Source organism: Leptodactylus fuscus, chromosome 6 (assembly GCF_031893055.1).
Source record: "Leptodactylus fuscus isolate aLepFus1 chromosome 6, aLepFus1.hap2, whole genome shotgun sequence".
Taxonomy (NCBI): domain Eukaryota; kingdom Metazoa; phylum Chordata; class Amphibia; order Anura; family Leptodactylidae; genus Leptodactylus; species Leptodactylus fuscus.
In genome coordinates this window covers 16032573-16056143 of record NC_134270.1, presented here as the reverse complement: position 1 = coordinate 16056143, position 23571 = coordinate 16032573, and the positions used below count along the sequence as shown (strand labels likewise).

General features: G+C 42.2%; 1 protein-coding gene across 1 annotated transcript in view; it reads right to left on the bottom strand.

Annotated features, from left to right (window-relative positions):
- ANKFN1 (ankyrin repeat and fibronectin type III domain containing 1) overlaps positions 1-23571 on the bottom strand; it is a 265159-nt gene that overhangs the window by 15298 nt on the left and 226290 nt on the right. Inside the window, exons 16-17 of the mRNA XM_075279403.1 lie at positions 18899-19065; positions 8408-8621 (exon numbers count right to left, since the gene is read on the bottom strand). Coding sequence (XP_075135504.1) covers positions 8408-8621; positions 18899-19065 — 381 coding nt within the window. The remainder of the gene's footprint in view (positions 1-8407; positions 8622-18898; positions 19066-23571) is intronic.

The window sequence follows — 23571 nt, the reverse complement described above, 5'->3', positions numbered from 1 at the left end:
AGAGAGAGAGAGAGAGAGAGATAGATAGGAGATAGAAGATAGATGATAGATAAATAAATAGATAGATAGATAGATAGATAGATAGATAGATAGATAGGAGATAAATAATAAATGGGGCACTGGAGGATCAAAGTATATATTAGTAATAAAGGGGGGGGGGGGGCGCTCTGATAAACTTCTTTATTCCCCAGATAATCCCTTTAATAACATCTTTCTACCGTCTATTACTTTGCAGGTAAAAGCCTTAGCTAACAGAGTTCATGGTCAGGGATTAGTGGTGGATTGTTAGAGAGACATAAGGGGGCGCTCTATACTGAGATATTGGAAAACAAGAGGTCAATAACTATTCTCGCACCTGGGCCATGAGCTGTCTGTGTCTGTCCATCCATGGCCATATGTCTAACTTCCAAAGCTACCTGGGAAAGCTTTACCTGACCATTCATTTCCTTTGTGATGGCTAGAGATGTGCGAATCGGCTTGTAACAAGATGGGTTCGTCCCAAATATTACGAATTGTTCCAATTTTTTTTTTTTTTTACGAGAGAAGAGAAGACTAAGGTGAGAACTATGTTTTTTATGGGGTTTTTTCAGTCATTTTTTTATTTTTTCTTCCCACATAATTCATTGTGGAAACTTCACACCAAATTCATCACTTGGTGATGATTTTCTGGTAGATTTCTCTGTAGATTCTAGCCTGGCTTGGCTGCGGATCCATGTGTGAACTTTTTCTGGATTCTGGTGTTTCTTGGTGATTACATTAACTAGAACATTCCTATGTCCAAAATACACAAAGAAACCTCTTCAAAGTCTGACTCTTTGAGAAGACAACCCCCATATCTGGATCAGATTTCTTCTGATGGATCTTCAGCACCATAAAATACAGTGAAAACTCTTTGAGATGACCACACTACTTTACATTACATTACTAAGTGGTCTTCTAGAAAGGTGGTTTTCTCAAAGAAGATAACTAGTATGGAAAACTGAAAATGTGGTCTGGGTAAGGAGGTGGTCTTCTCAAAGAGGTGACCTTCTGGTGAGGTTTCATAGTATTATGCATGCTGGCCATCTCCTTTGAGACCACCACCTAGAAGACCACTTTTCGATGGAATTTTGGTGGTTGTCTTGTAGAGGTTTCACAGTATTATGCATGTTGACTATCTTGTTTGAGACCACTTTCTAGAAGACCACTTTTTGATGTGATTTTGGTGGTTGTCTTGTAGAGGTTTCAAAGTATTATGCATTTTGACCATCTGGTTTGAGACCACCTAGATGACCACTTTTCAATGTCAATTTGGTGGTTGTCTTGTACAGATTTTACAGTATTATGCACGTTGACCATCTCCTTTGAGACCACCACCTAGAATACCACTTTTTGATGCAACTTCGGTGGTTCTCTTATAGAGGTTTTACAGTATTGTGCATGTGGACCATCTTGTTTGAGACCACTACCTAGAAGACCACCTTTTGATGCAATTTTGTTGGTTGTCTTATAGAGGTTTTACAGTATTGTGCATGTTGACCATCTTGTTTGAGACCAACACCTAGAAATCCACTTTTCCATGCAATTTTGTTGGTTGTCTTATAGAGGTTTCTCAGTATATGCATGTTGACAATCTCCTTTGAGACCACCATCTAGATGACCACTTTTCAATGAAATTTTGGTGGTTGTCTTGTAGAAGTTTAACAGTATGACCATCTTGTTTAACACCACAACCTAGAAGACCACTTTTCGATGAAATTTTGGAGATTGTTTTGTAGAGCTTTCATGGTATTATGCATGTTGATCATCTCCTTTGAGACCACTACCTAGACGACCACTTTCCGATGAAATTTTGGTGATTGTCTTGTAGAGCTTTCACGGCATTATGCATGTTGATCATCTCCTTTGATACCGTCACCCAGAAGACCACTTTTCAATGCAATTTTGGTGGCTTTTTTTTCTCTAGAGGTTCCACAGTATTATTGTTAATATTTTTGTAGACTTTCCATTTTTACTATTTTAATTTTAAATTTTTTTAAAAAAATTTCTTCCTCCATAAATGACAATACACTTAAATGCTACAAAAGCTACAAAAATATCCTATGAAATATAAAAACGGCAGCAACCAAACGTGCCATATCTAACCAGGATATAACACAACTATAGGGTTAAGGAACATGGGAGTCTAAGGATACGTTGATAGGTAGACGATGTTCCTAATATTTTTTTATTTACTAAGAACTTTAGCAATTGTCCACTCCACCGTCTGGAACAAGACTAATTTATAAAAGCCTCAACAAAAAGGAGTCCTTACGGGCAGTTTACCCAGACTGTAAATAATGGGGGACTGCCAGAAGTTTCTACTAACGGAGCCCTTTCCCCAGATCTTCATCTGTCTGTAGAGTGATTTTTAGCTCCTTACCCAAGTGTGTTCCTTCTTAATGGAGATCTGTCTGCGAAACAGAAACTCTTTTCAGCATCGAGCAAACTCCTATTTGTCTTCACGCTGTAGCATTTTTTTTTTTTCTGTCGAGAGAACCCACGCTGAAATGAGTTAATGGGCTGTGGAGCCTTTCAGACAGCTATAGGTAGAAAGGATTAAGTATCAGGATCATATTGTTGCTGTGTAATGTGTCAATGGCAAAAATATTCCACTTTCTGGAGCCTGTAATAACTTGTTAAATCAAGTTTCACGGCTCGTTCTGTAACATGTAGCAGTGCCGAAAAAAGTGACGTTATCGGTCCTGGGTTACGGCTTCGTTCTCAGAATACTGATATTAGGGAAAAAATTGTGAAAAAGCTGATAAGGTTACGATAGGAATTTCCAGGTGAAATGTATCAATCCTATTTTATATTACACTACTATATTCTGTTGATTTTTTCTTATTTCATTGCTCCCTATGGGGCCAATAGCTCTGGGTTAGGCAACCGTACCTAATAAGTGGCCCATCTCCAAGCAAAATTATTGTCGGGGGCTCCCAATCGATAATTTTAGGTCAGGCCCCCTTTTTATTAGAAGTGTCTCCCCCCCCCCTCTCTTCATTGGTAGGTCACCCTTTATTGGTCCTCACACAGATAATTGTCCCCAATAGGGTTGAACGATCGGGATCGGGAAAGATCGGATCCCGATCGGCGATCGAGCAAATTTCACAATCGGGATCGGCTGGAAAATTATTGGAAATTGGATTTTAAAATAGATCCTGAAATCTCAAGATCGGCTCAGCTCTAGTCCCCACAGTATATTACTGTCCTACATATAGTATATTGCCCCTTTATTCTCCCCATTTACAGGCCCAAAACACAGTATATTGTCCCCTTTTTGGCCCCAACACAAAATACTGTCCCCTTTTTGGCCCCACACATTATATTGCACCCTTTTTTGTCCCCCGTACAGTTAGGTTGCTTTCTACTGGATTGTTCAAACAAGTGGCAGCCAATATTTTACTTACCCATCCTCACTCCTGTCCAGGTCACCTGCGCTTCGGCCTCCGGGGGTTCCATACATTACATCCCAAGGCAAATGAAGCAGGTGTTACGTTATGAGGTTCTTCAGAATGGGGACCCACTTTTCAGTATGTTCTGGAGGATGAAGTGGTGGCCTGGACAGGAGCGAGGATCAGTGAGTAAAATATCGGCCGCTAATTGTTGGAATAATCCAATAGGTAGCGGGCAATTTTTTTTTAAAAAAGTGCCACAACAACGCATTGTTGCAGGGCCCCCCTGATTTTTTTGGCCTCATGTGTGGATTGTGTAATGTCCGAAACTGCCAAACAGCTATCCCTCCCAACATCCTCATATACACACAGGCTTTTTGGCCAAGCATACATATCATATTGGGGGGCAGCTTATCTCCCTCATGTAAAAATTGTTGGACACATTAAACGTTTCCATGATATTCACTCGTTCGGTGCCCTTGTCCCTGATGTTCAGTAGCTAACTACCATTATCTCTGATATTCAGTAGTTTAATGCCATTGTCCCTGATGTTTGGTGGCTTGGAGCCCATGTCCCTGATATTCAGTAGTTCAGTACCCTTGTCCCTGATATTCGGTGGCTTACTGCTATTCTTCTTGAAGGTCAGTGGTTATCTCCGCAGTCCTGGTTTATTGCATACAGCTTCCTATCCCTGTACTAATCTATGTGTAGGCCCCCATATACCTTAGACTGTTATCACTGGAGGCCATTTTAACTGGTTCCCTATACTAACACTGTAGACCCCATTCTAACTTGTATATACTTTCTAGAAGGGGTAAGGGATCACCTGGTTCATTTTTAACGTAGAAGGAGAAGAAAAATGGGATCTTCCATCAATATCTGGTGAGTCGTAACCATAACAGCATATTTTTGTTTTTTGGTTCATTTTTAGCTTTAAAGGGGTTGTCTTTATGGATAAAATATTTATAAAAGGGGAACAATAGATAAAAAAAAAAATAAAAATAAGGATTACTCGCCTCACCCCAAACCTGCCGTACCTCCTTGGTCTCCACTCACCTCTACTTCTTGGTCCCATCTTTACGAACAGGAAATGCCTGCTCACTGGTTGAAGCCGATCATCACTGAGGCCAAGTAGACATTTCCTGTATGTCAAGATCTGTGATGACCCAATAATTAAGTAATACTTATTATATCTTTTAACCCCTTCTATCCCTTTTAGAATGCCGGTAAACCGTTCCCCTGTGTACGTCACGTTCTATACAATCCATGCATAGTGCGACTAATCTAAAGCTTCCTTAGTCCTTGGCATCACGTATTGTAGGTACTTGCGTTTCCTCACATTCCTATCAAGTCCTTTATTATGAAAGTACAAAGAGAAAGCGAGACAAGTCCTTACATAAAAAAAAGAAAAGGAGAGAATGAAATAAACCACAAACCTCCAGAACATTCACCGCTAAATCAGAAGACCACATCAAGGGAAGTAAAAGCAAACATCTTGAGGTGCACAGACCCGTGCACAAACTAGTAGAAATCCCGACTTTTCCTGAAATATAAATAAGCAAACACCTATTCTTCACCGAAGGTCCTGGATATAAAGTAGGTCACTGAAGCAGATCCGAGGACCATTATTGTACCTCCTAAGATGAATTGTCACTTTTTTTTTTCATCCTCGGCTCCAAAACCATAGACATCCAAAAATGAGTCGACTGCGCTCACACTTCTTCCACCACCTGTCTGGAACTGTTTAGATGGGAGGGTTTTCATTTAGTGGTTTTCTGGTTAAACTGACTTAGTGGTAAATTGGGCTCCTTTGAAGTGGCGAGGCCATAACATTTTCTGTATACACTTCACCGACCCACTGTTATTCTTCATTACTCTATGAGATGGGAGACTTGAGGGAAATGAGAGGATTAGGGCCACGCTCGCTAAACTGCTACTCTATAAATTCTATCCGTAGAATAGAGAAAACCAGAATCAAAGAGAAGAACTGTGACGTCGTCTTCAGAAACTCATGAAACTCAATTTGTCCTTAAGGATGCCCCCCCCCCCCCACGTTGCAGAAACGCAGCTTTTTTGGTGCAGTTTTTTGAGCCATGCCAAGAATGGTTTCAAAAGGAATGGGAAATATATAGGAAGTTCTTATACTTCGACCTTCTGCTCAATCCACTCCTGGCTGTGGCTCAAAAAACCGTAACAAAATTTGCAACAAAAAAACTGTGTTTCTGCAACGTGGGGGGGGGGGGGCTAAAGGGGTTTTCAGAGATTTTTTTTTTATTTAATCGATTATCTACTTGCCCCATTATAAGCCATTTTGAAATTGTTGTGTATTCCAGTTTGTTCTCCGGTTCCCGATCCCTGACTACCCTTTGTTATTTCCTGTTCATGACGTTGACATCACCAGTATCAGACTGGTCCACCAGAGGATCCTGACTCAAGCTGATGTCTTACTCAAACAAAATATAATCTGTGATTGACACCATCATATAGACACATCATAGCGTCATTACATGCATTGGGGAATGAATAGATGAGCTCTCTGTGCTCTCTACGAGGTGAACTCGACTTCTTGTTATTCTCTGATAGGTGAGCTCATCTTCTCAGTCCTTTCTTCCAGGTGGAGCTCATCTTTTCAGTCCTCTCAATTAGTTGAGCTCATCTTCTCAGTCCTCTCTTTCTGGTTGAGCTCATCTCAGTCCCCACTGCTAGGTGAGCTCAACCTCTTGGTCATCTGTACTAAGTTAGCTCATCTTCTACGTTCTCCCTTCCAGATTTAGCTCATCTTCTCAGTCCCCTTTGCTAGGTGAGCTCATGTTCTCAGTCCTCTCTTCCAGGTTGAGCTCATCATCTCAGTCCCCTCTTCTAGGCTACCTCAACTTCTTGGTTCTCTGTCCTAAGTTAGTTCACCTTTTCAGTCCTCTCAGATTCAACTTATCTTCTCGATCCTCTCTTCCAGGATACCCTCATCTTCTCAGTTACCTTTGCTAGTTGAGCTCATCTTCTCAGTTCTCTCTCCCCGGTTCAGCGAATCATCTCAGACCTTTCTGCTAGTTGAGCTCATCTTCTTGGTCCTCTGTACTATGTGAGCACATCTTCTCAGTCCTCTGTTCCCAGTTGAGCGAATCTTCTCAGTCCTCTCTGCTAGGTGAGCTCATCTTCTCGGTCCTCTGTACTAAGTGAGCTCATCTTTTCAGTCTTCTTTTCCAGATTGAGCTCATCTTCTCAGTCCTCTCTTCCAGGTGGAGCTCATCTTCTCAGTCCTCTCTTCCAGGTGGAGCTCATCTTCTCAGTCCTCTCTTCCAGGAGGAGCTCATCTTCTCAGTACTCTCTTCCAGGTGGAGCTCATCTTCTCAGTCCTCTCTTCCAGGTTGAGCTCATCTTCTCAGTACTCTCTACTAGGTGTGCTCATCTTCTAGGTCCTCAATTCCAGGTTGAGATCATCTTATCAGTCCTCTCTTCCAGGTGGAGCTCATCTTCTCAGTCCTCTCTTCCAGGTTGAGCTAATTTTCTCAGTACTCTCTACTAGGTGAGCTCATCTTCTAGGTCCTCTCTTCCAGGTTGAGCTCATTTTCTCAGTCCTCTCTTCCAGGTGGAGCTCATCTTCTCAGTCCTGTCTTCCAGGTGGAGCTCATCTTCTCAATCCTCTCTTTCAGGTGAAGCTCATCTTCTCAGTACTCTCTACTAGGTGGAGCTCATCTTCTCAGTCCTTTCTTCCAGGTGGAGCTCATCTTCTCAGTCCTCTCTTCCAGGTGGAGCTCATCTTCTCAGTCCTCTCTTCCAGGTGGAGCTCATCTTCTCAGTACTCTCTACTAGGTGAGCTTATCTTCTAGGTCCTCTTTTTAGGTTGAGCTCATCTTTGTGGACAGAGGGACAACCTGAAACTTCTGGGCCGTAAGGTAAATTTTGGAACATGGTCCCATACCTAGAAGGAGGCAATTAGAGCCCTGGTATACTCTTATGTAGCAGTAAGGGCTTTGAGCACCCTTAGGCTGTAGGATGTGACTCCTATCTCTCTACTGACTACACACATCCTGTAAATGTGGACTGTTTGCGCCATATCATAAACTTAGAGCACACAAACCCCCTCCCCAAAAAAATTTACATTGTCAAGCACTATTCCCAGAAGGGACTCAAATTTTATTTATTTATTCTAGTAGAAGCCAAATGGCTATAAGGAGGAGATCTGTGACCGTTACCTGCCTGACTACCTTTTTGCCTCTGGGCACAGCTACGTTCACTGCATGAGTTTTCTGAAGCTCTTCCAGATCTGTCTGGCTTCTGCGTACGAACACAAGCCCACCACTCGCTTACAAGTATGCCTATGCAATTAGATGATAACCATGAAAGAAAGAAATGACTCGACCTGGGCCAATCCTCTGCTCGCAACTGAACTCCGCATGACTTGACCCTTGCTATTTCTGACCATGTTTCCTACCTACTATTTTGGAACCAATATTTAGATTTCCCAGCCAGTCTATGAGTCAGATATCGCTAGCAGGGACTACTCCAATGGTAGAAACCTTGTGGTAAATCCTCCTAGAGGGAGGTAAACACTAGAGGACACATAATCCATAAGGCTGGGGCTACAGGGTTGCACAACAAAAAAAAAACACACAGAAGTTACATGAACAAAAATTTCGAAGGTGTCGTATAGTGATGTGTTCCAACTTTTTTGAATCATAGATTTCAATGGAAATTATTAGCCATTGCAACTATCCTGTCACATGTCTATGACGTGGCTTTGTTTCTGCAGCTAACTCTTGCAACAAAAAGTTATGTTTGCCAATTGTCAAGTCTTTTAGTCGTGCAACGTTTTGTCATGTGATGCCCCAGTCTCAGGGTCAACTCCCTGGTTTAGTCTCACCCAATAGTGCCCTTACTCATATCTCCGGCCACCGTTATTCCAGAATGCTACAGTACATTAGAAAACCACATACATGGACCCCGTATTGGGTAGAAACACGGCAAGAAGTGGCCATGTTCGACAGAAACCTTACCACTCATCGTCTTCCTCCGGTGCAGCTCTGGTGATGGCGATGGCGATGGCAGACAGTCTAGGTGAGAGGATGTGGAATTATTTTTTTTCTGATTTTGTTCTTCTGTAAGGTCAAGAAATCTTGTGATGGGTAATCCAGTTACTGGCTGTTTATATCGAGCGTACTGAAGAGCATCCATTATCCATCGCATTTCACGCCAGATTTCATCTGTTTGCTGAAAAACAGGAAGACTCCTTATGTATCACAGCAAGATGGCAGCGTCTGAGCATCGTATAATCCAGCATCTATCCAGACACACTATAGTCTGCCATTTATAATCCCTCCTGAATAAGTGGTGGAGCTCTGGGAGAACTGCAGCACAGCTCCATTAAAGGGTTTGTCCACTTTCAGACCAACATTGAGAGATAAATGTTATGGTTTGTATAATAAAAAGTTGGACATTTTTCCAATATACTTTCTGTATCAATTCCTCATGGTTTTTCTAGATCTTCCTGCTATTCATTCTGCTTAATGCCAGGGGATAAAAGTCAGCCTATGGTGATATGATATACAGTCCATAGTCATGTGATATACAGTCCATAGTCATGTGATATACAGTCCATAGTCATGTGATATACAGTCCATAGTCATGTGATATACAGGTCATAGTCATGTGATATACAGTCCATGGTCATGTGATATACAGACCATGGTGATGTGATATACAGTCCATAGTCATGTGATATACAGGTCATAGTCATGTGATATACAGTCCATAGTCATGTGATATACAGACCATGGTGATGTGATATACAGTCCATAGTCATGTGATATACAGTCCATAGTCATGTGATATACAGACCATGGTGATGTGATATACAGTCCATAGTCATGTGATATACAGTCCATAGTCATGTGATATACAGTCCATAGTCATGTGATATACAGGTCATAGTCATGTGATATACAGTCCATGGTCATGTGATATACAGACCATGGTGATGTGATATACAGTCCATAGTCATGTGATATACAGGTCATAGTCATGTGATATACAGTCCATAGTCATGTGATATACAGACCATGGTGATGTGATATACAGTCCATAGTCATGTGATATACAGTCCATAGTCATGTGATATACAGACCATGGTGATGTGATATACAGTCCATAGTCATGTGATATACAGTCCATAGTCATGTGATATACAGGTCATAGTCATGTGATATACAGTCCATAGTCATGTGATATACAATCCATGGGCATGTGATATACAGTCCATACTTATGTGATATAAAGTCCACAGCCATGTGATATTCAATCCATAGTCATATGATATACAATCCATGGTCATGTGATATACAGTCCATAGTCATGTGATATAAAGTCCACAGCCATGTGATATTCAATCCATAGTCATATGATATACAATCCATGGTCATGTGATATACAGTCCATGGTCATGTGATATACAGTCCACGATCAAGTGATATACAGTCCATAGTCATGTGATATACAGTCCATTGCCATGTGATATACAGTGCATGGTCATGTGATATACTGTCCATGGTCATGTGATATACAGTCCATGATCATGTGATATATATTCCTTGGTCATGTGATATACAGTCCATAGTCATGTGATATACAGTCCATGATCATGTGATATATAGTCCTTGGTCATGTGATACACAGTCCATAGTCATGTGATATATAGTCCTTGGTCATGTGATATACAGTCCATAGTCATGTGATATACAGTCCATGATCATGTGATATATAGTCCTTGGTCATGTGATATACAGTCCATGGTCATGTGATATACAGTCCATAGTCATATGATGTACACACAGGTGCACAGCTCATTACCAGGCACATATCTTATTACTATTTTATGACTATACCGGGCCACGCACCAGTGTGTCCATCACATGACCATGGACTGATTTTTTTTTTTTTTTAATGTAGATTGTGAGCCCCACATAGAGCTCACAATGTACATTTTTTTTTCCATATCAGTATGTCTTTTTGGAATTTGGGATGGAAATCCATGCAAACACGGGGAGAACATACAAACTCCTTGCAGATGGTTATTTTTTTGCCCTTGGCGGGATTTGAACACCAGGACTCCAGCGCTGCAAGGCTGCAGTGCTAACCACTGAGCCACCGTGTGGCCCCTCCATGGACTGATTTTTATCCACTGGGAATAAGAAGAAGTTCTGGGAGAAACGCAGCACAGCTCCATTACAGTCAATGGGAAGGCTGCTCAGCTAGGTGTCTGAGAGTAATAGGGACCCTTACCAGGATTTAGTTGGGGTCCCCGAGGTTGGACACCTCAGTCATAATTTTCTTTACCCATCCTGTCAATTTATTACATGAGTATGAGAAATCTCATTGTATAAACAATGAAACAAATCCAAAGAATTCCTATCATTTTTGAAAACTTTTTACCCTAAAATTCTCAATTTCTTTTTTCTGCTTCTTTATGACCCCTTGCTCAATAATAAAAACGTAGGATTCAAAAATATTAAGAATGAAACTCTTATTTTTGGGGTGACAGTTTGCACCCTTGTTCCCTGTTGCTAGGTCTGGTCCCTGATTTTCATAACTATACGGTATTGACATAGCCTTTCCCTGCTCTCTGTAATGTGCGGTTTGTGGAATGACTGTTGTACAGTTTTAATGTATGATCACACACATGTTCCTGTGGTTTGTGGTCAGTGCTGAAGATCACTGTGGTCTGCACAGATGATTTATTCCTTACAAGGTATGGTACAGCTGCTTTTTATTAGTACGGGACCCGGGGCAATCATCTAGGAGATATTCTGTGCCTCGGACCCCGATAATCCGGAGATCTAGCGTGCTAGACAAAAGGCGTCATGTGTCAAGGTGACAGAAGCGAAAACAGTCACCGTTGCGGATCGGAATGAGGCAAACCCATACTGTCTGTAAAGGCAGCGAGAAACGATGAAGAACTTTTTGTATGGATATAAAAAAAAAACCTTGTTGCTTTTGCATGCCAGAGCGTACCTGGCACAGTCTGAATTTTCTCTTGTGCTCCTGCCAGTTTTCGAGGAGGCAGCACTTTAGTCATCGCGCGTTGCGTGCTATAACATATTTAAAGCAAGAGTTCTCGTGTCCGGTGATATTGGCGGTATTATATACCGCTAGATCACGTGCGATGTCAGCTTTTAGAGATATTGGTGCCAGTAATTTCCAGCACCAATATCCCTGTACTGTCAGAAGGGCGGGCCTTACTCATTGTCATCACTGCAGAATCCCGACCGTTTTCCCTATAGATTTAATAGGATAAAAAAAAAACACAGAGGAAAATGCTGGAAAAAAAAAAAATTTTCTGCGTTTTTTCTGTAGCACTTTTTGGCTACATGAGACCTCAGCCTAAAGAGGTTCTCCAAAAAGATTTTTTTTATTTACTTCTTCCAGGGGTTGTTTTGAAGGCTCACTTTGGGGTTCCAGGCTCTGCTTTATCTGTAAGGCCATGGATGCACTTGCACAGGGCCGTATAGTAGCAGGGGCACCCTTGGAACAGTGGGACAGTCCTGTATTTGCTGCCCCACTGTTACAGGCAATGGGTTTAGGCTGCTCCAACTCATCTGCAATCTCTGGACACAGATGATCTAAAGTTAATGGTGAAGCAGGAAGCTGTTCACTCCCTGCTTCACCATTTGGCCACTGTCTCTACTCCCGTTATCTTGAAGCAGTCGATATCATATAGAGATGTCACTATAGGGACAGGCAATGAGATAGTCAGGACCTATAAGTATCTGGGTGTGCTCCTCAATAATAAACTAGACTGGGCGGATCAACTGGAGGCGCTGCACAGAAAGGGCCACAGCAGACTCTACCTGCTCAGGAGGCTGAGGGCCTTTGGAGTCCAGGGGACACGTCTAAGGGCCTTTTTCAACTCCGTGGTAGCATCAACCATCTTTTTCAGTGTGGCCTGCTGGGGGAGCAGTATACCAGCCATGGATAGAAATAGACTTGACAGGCTGGTTAGAAGGGCCAGCTCTGTCCTGGGGAGCCCCCTGGACCCAGTACAGGTGGTGGGTGGCAGAAGGATACTGTCCGTGGTGACCTCCATGCGGGAGAACAAATCCCACCCCATGTATGAGACCTTGATGGCACTTGGCAGCACTGTAAGTGACCGTCTGCTCCACCCCAAGTGTGAGAAGAAGCTATCGCAGGTCCTTCCTCCCAACCGTGACCAGGCTGTATAATCTACATCAGACCAAGTGAAGATCACTCCGCACAGAGAACTAAATGATCCTGAGTCTTTCTTTTTCTTCCTAGTTGCTATGACTCCTAGTATCTTTCTTCTGCTATGAGCTTGTATGTGTCTTTCTTATAATATATTATTGTATTATCCATGCTGCTGTAACGCTGAATTCCCCATGGTGGGACTATTAAAGGATTATCTTATCTTACATCCCGTATGTTACTCTCTGAAGGCTCTGGGATCAGAGAAAGGAGAGAACAGAGGGGAAAGGTGAGTGTTAAGGTTGTTTTTCTTTGATATATATATATAGTGGGGGCAACTGAAAGGGGGAGATGAAACTGTGGGAGCAGCCTGGGGGTGGACGTGAAATTATGGAGGCAAACTGGAAGGGGACCATGAAAATGTCGGCTAAACCTAGAAGGGGACATAAGAATGTGGAGCAACTGGTGGCAGACATTATAATATAATGTCTGTGGGGTCACTGGGATGGGACAGGTTAATGTCTGAGGGGTCACTGGGATGGGACGGGTTAATATCTGAGGGGTTACGTGGGAGAGGCTAATGTGTGATACATGAAGGGACATGTGACTGTGTGATGACTATATTTAATTGGGCCACTATGGAGGCATTATATTGTGTGATGGCCACTATGGGGCATTATACCATGTGGGGGCCATTGAGGGGTAATCATAATGTGCATGAGACAAGTGATGGGATGAAGGGGAGCTCACTTGTAAAACCTTTGCATGGTGCCCACCAATGTGATAAAACAACCCTGCCAATCCAGGGTCATGTGACCAGCTTCTTTGCCCCCAGGTCACTCTCTTGCGTATTCCCAGGTATATACCTATACTATAGGGGTTGATGTTACTATAGTCATTCAGCCCCTGGAGCTGGAGGGACCCGAGGGCCGTCTGATGATAGACAAAGCGTCATTTGATTTTCTAGTTACTATACGGTATATTGAATTGCGTACTGTATGGCAATATTACAGGCTGTAGACACATTATAGCTGGATTATATAACGATATTATATTGTATGTATTTGGTAATATTATTGTATCATTCCTTTTGCTTTCCATGATAAGAGATAGGCCCATATAGAAAACATGCCAATTCTATTTTTGCCTCACAATACCAAGCACAGCACCAAGCATTGTATAATGCCTGTGTTTGGTATCGCAGCTCAGCCCATTAACTTGAATGGGACTGAACTAGGCTAGACATAGTCTTATACTACACAAGATTTATTACAGTGTCTAATGCGCTTACCAGGTGCCGAAAAAATGTTCCAACATTTTGGTGCAATTTTTTTTTTTTGTCCTAATCTAAATCAACTACTGTAAGTAGTGTAAAGTTAGACTAGCCCATGTGAACCTACACCAGATTAGGTGCATTAGACACTGTAATAAATCTGGTTTAGGTTCACGTGAGCTAGTCTAACTTTACACTATTTATATTAGTTGCTTTAGATTAGGGAAAAAAAATTGAATGAACCAAAATTTTGGCACATGGTGTCACCACATAGGCCACACCAACTTTACAATAGTACAGAGAGTGGGTGGGGTGCAGGCTTAGGGATTTATGTCTGCGTCATATTCATTGTCATTTACGCCAAAAAAGTGGCACAAGTCATGGCAGACTCTATGGAAGCCCCGGGGCTGCTTAGATTTTCATCTTGGCACCGCCTCATCATGAGTTAAGAGCGCCCTCTGTTTACAAAGTAGGGTTGAGCACATCTTGAGATTTAAAATTTTCGATCATTTTCCAGCCGATCCCGATCAAGAAATTTGCTCGATCGCCAAACGGGATCCAATCTTTCGCGATCCCGATCACTCAACCCTACTAGACACTTATTGTTGCAAATTACACCAGAATTTGGTCACATTTTGCTCAGTGCGCATAGAGGAACCCATGTTCCAAATTATTATGCAAGTGGGATTTAAGTATCATAAAGTGGTCATTTTTTTTGTCCAATTAAACTCATGGATGGTTTTGTGTCTCGGGACTCACCGAACTACCGTAAAATACCATTACAAAGAAGCCAACAGGGATCTGAAGCTGCTGTCGCCTCTGGTGTCCCACAAACCTCAAGGTGTAGGATCCTACAGAAGCTTGCAGTTGTGCCTAAACTTACTTAGTCTATCGATATCTGCTGGAAGAGGACAAGGCCCAACCACTACGCTCATGTAGAGATGTGTGTGCACTCTCCTTGAGTACAAGTGTTAGTAAAAAGTTTCTGGACTTTCAGATTTTTTGTAGTCATTTTCTTGTGTCTGAGAGAGCCACGACACTAGTCTGTTTGGCCTTGCAAGAAAATTTACGTAATTTGTCTTTGAAATTCTTAATCAATTGAGTTGAAAAAAATAAAAAATCTGAAACTTTTTGAAGTCTCCTATCACATATTTATATGCATCACCAGCAAAAGCGGGCATGAAATGTCGGATCCTGCATTAGATGGTAAGAATACATTTTTAAAAAAATAATGTTTCATCATTCTGACTATTAGGTCGAGGCCCCACGTTGCGAAAATGGAACTTTTTTTTGTTGCAGATTTTGTTGCTTTTTTTTTTTTTTTTAGCCAAATCCAAGAATGGCTCCAAAAGGAATGGGAGATATACTGTATATAGGAGGTTCTTAGGCTGAATTCACATGGGGTTTATTGGACTGGATTTTGACGCGTAATCTGCGTCAAAATCCGGGTCAAAAAAACACCTCCCATTGACTTCAATGGGAGCTGTTCACTTCCTATTTCCGCAAGTGTTTTTTTCCTGTCCACGGCTGCCGTTTCATGCCACGGATTCCGCGACACTTGCTCCCAACTAGGCCCATTCATTTGAGCCTAATCCGGAGTGGACCGCTGTGACGATCGGATTTTGGATCGGATTCTGAGGCGGATTACTACCTCAAAATCCGGTTCAAAAACCCCCTGTGAATTCAGCCTTACACTTCCACCTTATGCAATCCACTTCTGGCTTTGGCTGAAAAAACTGCTGCAAAATCTGCAACGTTTCCGCGACGTGGGGCCGTAACCTTTGTCTACATTTGCACGATTGTGAATGTTAGTGATTCGAGGCTGCTATTTCGACATCCCGTCATGGACCATCAAACTATAGGTCCTATTTTTGCCCGTTTTCATGGGTCCCACCATAGACTCAACCGTATGGGGTATTTGAGAAAAAATGGACATTTTTGACGGCCATTTTGTACCTAGGTTGTCTGAATGTAGCCTTAGTGTTAAAGGGAGGGCGGTTCCCAGCAGGGGACATTGTGTGCTGTTATTTGGGTGTTTCTTTAATGACCATATCACTATATTTAGCCACGCTCGATACTAATAATAATCACGGCCGGTTATTATTATTTCTTCATTTATTTCAGGCGATTTGATGAATATCAGCGAGGATCATTTCTGTGCTCTCTTTGTAGCCAAGGAAAATAATGTGGGCCGACCGTCTATGTTTATGCAAAAAATAGATATACAAATCCACGTATACATTGCAATACTGTTAGCCCTCTGTGCTTTTTTCCCTCCCACTCGTAGACTCGCAAATTTATTTAATTAAAATGTGGTGGCTTTTGCATATATGTGGGATAATGATGCTATTGTTAAGTAATAAGACATGACAGGATGCCTTTTATTAAGCTGTTTACCCATGCCTCGGGTAGGCTGGGAGGCACAGAGTCAAAGGCCAAGTGATTTCAACCATCCGAGACGTGCTGAAAAGTGCCAATAAAACACAGTCGAGTGTGTTTCTCGTAATGTATTTTGGACCTGAGAATGAATGCAAGCCAGCGGGGAGGGCGTGCTGTAAACCTGAAATCTAATAGGGATGTGTGTCCCAATGCCCGCAGCTCAGGTGATAATATGCCGAGGTAGGGAAAAAAAAAAAAAACTAAACTAAGATTCCCGTTTAGGAAAAAATTAAAAAATTTCTTACAAAAATTTTATTTCAGCATTGCTACATTTGGTGTTGTTATTAGGTGTTGTGTTCGGTGGAATATTAAGAAATAAGTGTCATTGGAATGTTCTGAGAATAACCCCAGGACTCGTTTGTTGGCTAGAGGATCGGGAGGACGGGGGTGGAATTAAGGAAAATCAATCAAAAAATTAGGAGTCGATATCACATATCGCATGGATGATTGATAAGACACAGAGCTATCAAGATCAACCTCTAAGGGCAGGTTCACACCTGCTGGACATGCAGTACTTTGTGTCCGATTAAAAAAAAAAAAAAAACGGTTTCGATGCGGAGAGGAAGAAGTCACTTTGTAAACTCATTCAAGTGAATGGGTTTGAAAACTGACCGTCGGGTTTCTGTCCCCCATCCAGTTTCTTGGGGCAGAAGACAGAAAACCACCAGATAGGCTAAAGTGGAGACCCGCCCTAATTCTACTATGTCAATGATGGTGAACCTTTTGGAGATCGAGTACCCAAAATGCAACCCAAAACTCACTAATTTATCACAAAGTGCCAACACATATCTGCTAAAAAACAGATACTGTGTGATATAAAAAGTGAAGGCCCCCACACAGTACAATCTGCTTCACAGCGGCCCCCACACAGTATAATCTGCTCCACAGTGGCCCCCACACAGTACAATTTGCTCCACAGTGACCCGCACAGTATAATCTGTTCCACAGTGGCCCCCACACAGTACAATTTTCTCCACAGTGGCCCCCCCACAGTATAATCTGCTCTACAGTGGCCCCCACACAGTACAATTTGCTCTACAGTGGACCCCACACAGTATAATCTGCTCTACAGTGGCCCCATATAGTATAATCTGTTCCACAGATGGATGCCCATAGAGATGACTCTGAGTGCCACCTCTGACACCTGAGCCATAGGTTCACCATCACTGTACTATGTTGATCCAGAGAAAGAAAATTAAAAGCTGAGGCTTTACATTGCGAAAATGCAGCTTTTTTTGTTGCAGATTTTGTATTAGTTTTTAAAGCCAAAGCCAGAAGTGGATTAAGCAACAGGTAGAAGTGTAAGAACTTTCTATATATTTCCCATTCTTGGCTTTGGTTCAAAAAAAAACACAACAAAATGTGGAACAAAAAAAGCTGCGTTTCCGCAACCTAAAGGGGTGTTTCAGCCAGAAGTATTTACCCATTGGAATAAATGATGCATAAATGGGGTGCTCTGATCTACGGGACTCATAGCTATTGCCAGAATGGTGGGCCACCAAGTCACAAGATCACACCAAGGAGGAATTTGAAGAAAGCAGTAGTCAAGCATGCCTCTGCACTGACAAAAACAGAGGAGCAAAGGGGCAAATTTTTCCAACAGTGCCATAAATAAATTTGGTATTAGAAGGGGTCAAATTAAAAAAAAGTCATACTCACCCATTCCCAGCACTCCACTGTTCAGCCCCGGTTCTTGTTCTTTATACAGGCTCAAATGAGCCCTAAGGTCAATCACGTTTTACGTTGACATCATTGGTCCCTCACCAGCACCATTGGGACCAGAGCCAGGACTGTACAGCAGAGCAACGGTGACAGGCAATGATGAATTTTTTTTTTTTTTTTACTCCAACCCTGCCACCTTTATCACCATCCCTGCCCTGCTGATCCCTGTATACACAGTGTGTGCTGTGTATATAGCTGTGGAAGTCACCATTTTGAAGCTACCTCTCGACCTGGCAGTCCCACAACCCCTTTTTTCTGAGTTGGTTCAAGGCACTCTTAAACCTTTCATGCCATAGCCATTTTTGTTTCTTTGATTTTGGTTTTCTATACCTTGCCCTTCAAAATCCACTCACAGAGATGTATGGGGCTTATTTTTTGTGGGATAGATTGTATTTGATAGTGATACCATTTGATGTTCTATATAAATGGAGCAAAAAAATTTGCAATGGGGGGATGTTGAAAATTTACGCCATTTTCTCATGGATTATGTTTTTATGGTGTTCATGGTGCAGCCGAAATGACATGTCCTATATTTTGCGGGTCAATATCAAATTTATATATATATATATATATATATATATATATATATATATATATATATATATATATAATGTTTTAATACCTTGACAAAAATCCAAAACTTTGTAAAAAATTGCTTAGAGTCACCAAATTCTAACACCCATAACTTTGTTGTATTTCCATATAAGGTATAAGGTAAAGTACGACTGTCTCCACAAAAAATAAGACACCTTAGTCTTATTTTTTGTGGAGACAGTCGTACTTTATATTTTTATGTTGAAATACTAAATAGGAAAGATATTAAGTTGCTTTTATCATTTCTGGGCGCATTTAATCATACCTGGACATAGTCTAAGACTTGCTGGTGTCTCTGCTTAGCAGCTCCAACTTCTTCATCTGTAATTGCTTCTCGAAGAGCCTGCTGGGATATTAAGGAGTCCAGCTCTACTATGGCAGACAGGCGGCAATACAGGTTAATAAACTTTTCCTTGTAGCAGCAAAAGTGAACTGCAATTTTGAAAAAAAAACACAAAAATATTTTAGACATAGCTGTGAATAGTCAATATTGGACCATTGACTCCTTTGGTTCCTTATAGAACCAAAATTCTAGATTTAAAGTGTAACTCAAATGATAAAGCGACTTTCCATAAATGAATAGTTCAGATGAATATAAGAAATTTGTTTTATATTTTGTTAACAAAATCTTTATCTTTCTCCACTTCAATCTGAGCTTCGCATCAGACTTAGTTACTTTTTACATAGAAGTCTATGGAAAAGGGGAAGAGGATAATGGAAATAACTGCAGAAGAAGAGCTCTTCTGACATGCCTAACTTTCAAAATAAGATTTTACCACTTCACAGAATGAGGCATTGGAACAGCCTCCTCCTCCCCTTCTCCATAGACGTCTGTGTGTGAGCTGAGTACAAAATAACCCAATAAGTTCCCGTTCACAGTGTAATGTCCCTTTACTCTACACAATTTGCTAAGCAAAATCAACCCATAGTTCCCATCTCAGAAACTATCAGGTGTTTAAAATATAACTTTTATTGAATCCCCAAGAAAACTGTTAAACCCCCTACCATCCAATCACACAATGATACATTGGAAGTATATAACAACAATACTAGTTTGCTCTGTCTCCGAACACAAGGCTGGTGCCAGCTCTTATTTCATATTTGACTATTTTGGATGCTTAGATATCACAGAGTACAAATACAGATGTTATTAGTGATAAAGGGGCAGCATGGTGGCTCAGTGATTAGCTGTTGTTAGTGGGAATGAGTGCCTGTATTTTTTACACTTTCCATAGGTCTCCATCTATTGTTCTCTCTAATCTGAAGAGACCCCAGAGAATTATAATGTCACTTTTCATTTGAAAAAACTTCAGCTGTGTTTGCCTTAGAGAGCCAGAACTGGTATAGAGAAAGAGCCGGATGCGCTGAAGATCAGTCCCTAGGAGTCGTGACAGTGTTATACACTATGTTTTATAGATAGGTTCCTAGGAGTCCTGACAGTGTCATACACTATGTTTTATAGATAGGTTCCTAGGAGTCCTGACAGTGTCATACACTATGTTTTATAGGCCCTGGAGGCCCTGGAGGCCCTGGAGGCCTCACCAACCCCAGGCCTCACCCTGAACAATCAAGAGGTGAAGTTCCTGCTATACGCCAACGACCTCCTACTCCTGGCCCCCACCGAGAAAGACCTCCAAGAAAGCCTGTCAGTGCTGGAAAAATTCAGCACCACATGGGCCCTACCCATCAACCAGAAGAAGACCAAAGTCATGGTATTTCAGAAGAAGGGCCACAATAAAGCCTCCTCCCCACAATTCACACTGAACGGCTCCACACTGGAGAAAACCAACAGCTACACCTACCTGGGGCTGGAGCTCAGCCAATCAGGAAGCTTCAAAGCAGCAATAGAAACCCTGAAAGCAAAAGCCTGCAGAACCTTCTACGCCATCAGAAGACAACTGTACCACCTCAAACCACCGGTGAGGGTCTGGCTGAAGATATTTGACGCTGTCATCTCCCCGATCCTTCTCTATGGCAGTGAGGTCTGGGGCCCAGCCACCTACCCAGATCAGTCAAAGTGGGATTCCAGCCCAACAGAGAATTTCCACCTGGAGTTCTGCAAATACCTGCTCCATGTCCATCGTAACACCACCAACATAGCCTGCAGGGCAGAGCTAGGCAGACTCCCCCTATGGCTCACCATACAGAAGAGGGCGCTAGCTTTCCAGGCACACATCCAGGGGAGCAAGCCCGACTCCTACCACCACCAAGCATGGCTAAGCCACCCAAGCAAACCAGACATTCAACAACCAAACAACAGCCAACCACCAAACCAAAAACACCAACAGACGATAACCAAGGCCGAAATAAAGGCGACCACAGAGGCAAACAGAGAGCGGTACATTGAAGAATGGAGAAACGAAATAAATAACTCCAAGAAACTCACCGTGTACCAATCCCTACAAAGGGACTACACCATGGCCACCTATCTGGAGAGAATACGCCACCCCAAGCACAGACAGACCCTGAGCCGGTACAGACTGAGCGCCCATAACCTAGAGATAGAGACGGGGCGATACAGGCAGACGTACAAGCCACGGGAGAAGAGACTGTGCCAGCACTGTGACCAGGGGGCCCTAGAAGACGAGACCCACTTCCTGCTACACTGCACCAAATACTCAGCTGTGAGGGCCGTCTACTACCAAAGACTCTCTGCCCACATCCCAGACTTCATATCTGCAGACGAGAAGAGGAAACTCTACATCCTACTGGGAGAAGAAGAGGCCACTGTGGAGATCGCTGCCCAATACGTGTCCAGCTGTCACCAAACAAGAGGAAGATGAGACTCCACGGACTGTTATATTTATCCCAAAACACCCACCCCACCCCCCCATATAGCAGTCACCAACGAAGAGGAACACGAGACTCCACGGACTGTTATACCCCAAACCAACCGCCCTGCCCCACCCCACCTCCAACCCCCCCCATATAGCAGCCACCAACAAAGAGGAAGATGAGACTCCATGGACTGTTATAACCCAACCCCCCCCCCATACCCACCACCCACCCAAACACCCCCCCCCCCCCCGCCCACTTTACTAGCTTTGCCAAATAACTATTCGGACGTGCCAATAAAGCATTTTTGATTTGATTTGATAGGTTCCTAGGAGTCCTGACAGTATTATACACTATGTTTTATAGATAGGTTCCTAGGAGCCCTGACAGTATTATACACTATGTTTTATAGATAGGTTCCTAGGAGCCCTGACAGTGCTCTACACTATGTTTTATAGATAGGTTCCTAGGAGCCCTGACAGTGTCATACACTATGTTTTATAGATAGGTTCCTAGGAGCCCAGACAGTGTACTACACTATGTTTTATAGATAGGTTCCTAGGAGCCCTGACAGTGTACTACACTATGTTTTATAGATAGGTTCCTAGGAGCCCTGACAGTGTTATACACTATGTATTATAGATAGGTCCCTAGGAGCCCTGACAGTGTCATACACTATGTATTATAGATAGGTTCCTAGGAGCCCTGACAGTGTTATACACTATGTTTTATAGATAGGTTCCTAGGAGACCTGACAGTGTCCTACACTATGTATTATAGATAGGTTCCTAGGAGCCCAGACAGTGTACTACACTATGTTTTATAGATAGGTTCCTAGGAGCCCTGACAGTGTACTACACTATGTTTTATAGATAGGTTCCTAGGAGCCCTGACAGTGTTATACACTATGTATTATAGATAGGTCCCTAGGAGCCCTGACAGTGTCATACACTATGTATTATAGATAGGTTCCTAGGAGCCCTGACAGTGTTATACACTATGTTTTATAGATAGGTTCCTAGGAGACCTGACAGTGTCCTACACTATGTATTATAGATAGGTCCCTAGGAGCCCTGACAGTGTCATACACTATGTATTATAGATAGGTTCCTAGGAGCCCTGACAGTGTTATACACTATGTTTTATAGATAGGTTCCTAGGAGCCCTGACAGTGTCATACACTATGTATTATAGATAGGTTCCTAGGAGCCCTGACAGTGTTATACACTATGTTTTATAGATAGGTTCCTAGGAGCCCTGACAGTGTCATACACTATGTATTATAGATAGGTTCCTAGGAGCCCTGACAGTGTCATACACTATGTTTAATAGATAGGTTCCTAGGAGCCCTAGGCCTAAGCCAATTTAAAGTGTGGATAATACCAATTTATAATTGTAAGTAACTGAAATGTATTATTCATTATTATTCATTACTATACAGATGTGTAACGATGTGTTGAGCCCATTAGATATGTTTTCATCTTCTACAATGACACAGGTTGATAATACAAGTTATACAACCACAGGATCACTATCAGTCCTGCTAGAATATGCCAACATGCCTTGAAGCCTCACTCCGGCACTATTTATTATTCCTTAGGCCTCGTAGGTGTGGACGTTTAAGGTTTCGTGGTGGTCACCAACACTTGGAGGATCACCCACTGATCTAAACCTCCAACATGTCAAAAGTTTTGTAAAAGTTTAGTCTGTTGACTACATTTTAACATATCTGGCCCCACTAAAGTTCCTTAACCCCTAAATTACAAAACGTTTTCATTCTGACACAGATAACAATTTCCTCCGCGCACAATACATTGAATTTTCTCTCTTTTCTGTTCATGTATGTGCAGCCCGGTAAGTATTCCTGCCTCAGATTCATTCGCCTCGCTGGCCGTGCCCTTGATTTATGGGCAGTAATATGATTGATTCATTAGACGCCGACTTTTCCATGTTTGGAGAAGGTAGAAATTGATGAATGTTTTTCTAGTCCTGTTCTAGTCATGATGAAGAACTCGGCCTGACAGCCTTATTCTGCAACCGTGATACATTATTTCTGAAAAAGACTCGGCTGTTCTCTCGTCATGTAATAATAATAATGTTTATTTTGGCGTGTAGAGTCAGCGCCGCGTCAGTCCGCCGAAAGAACAATTCTTATAAAAAGAC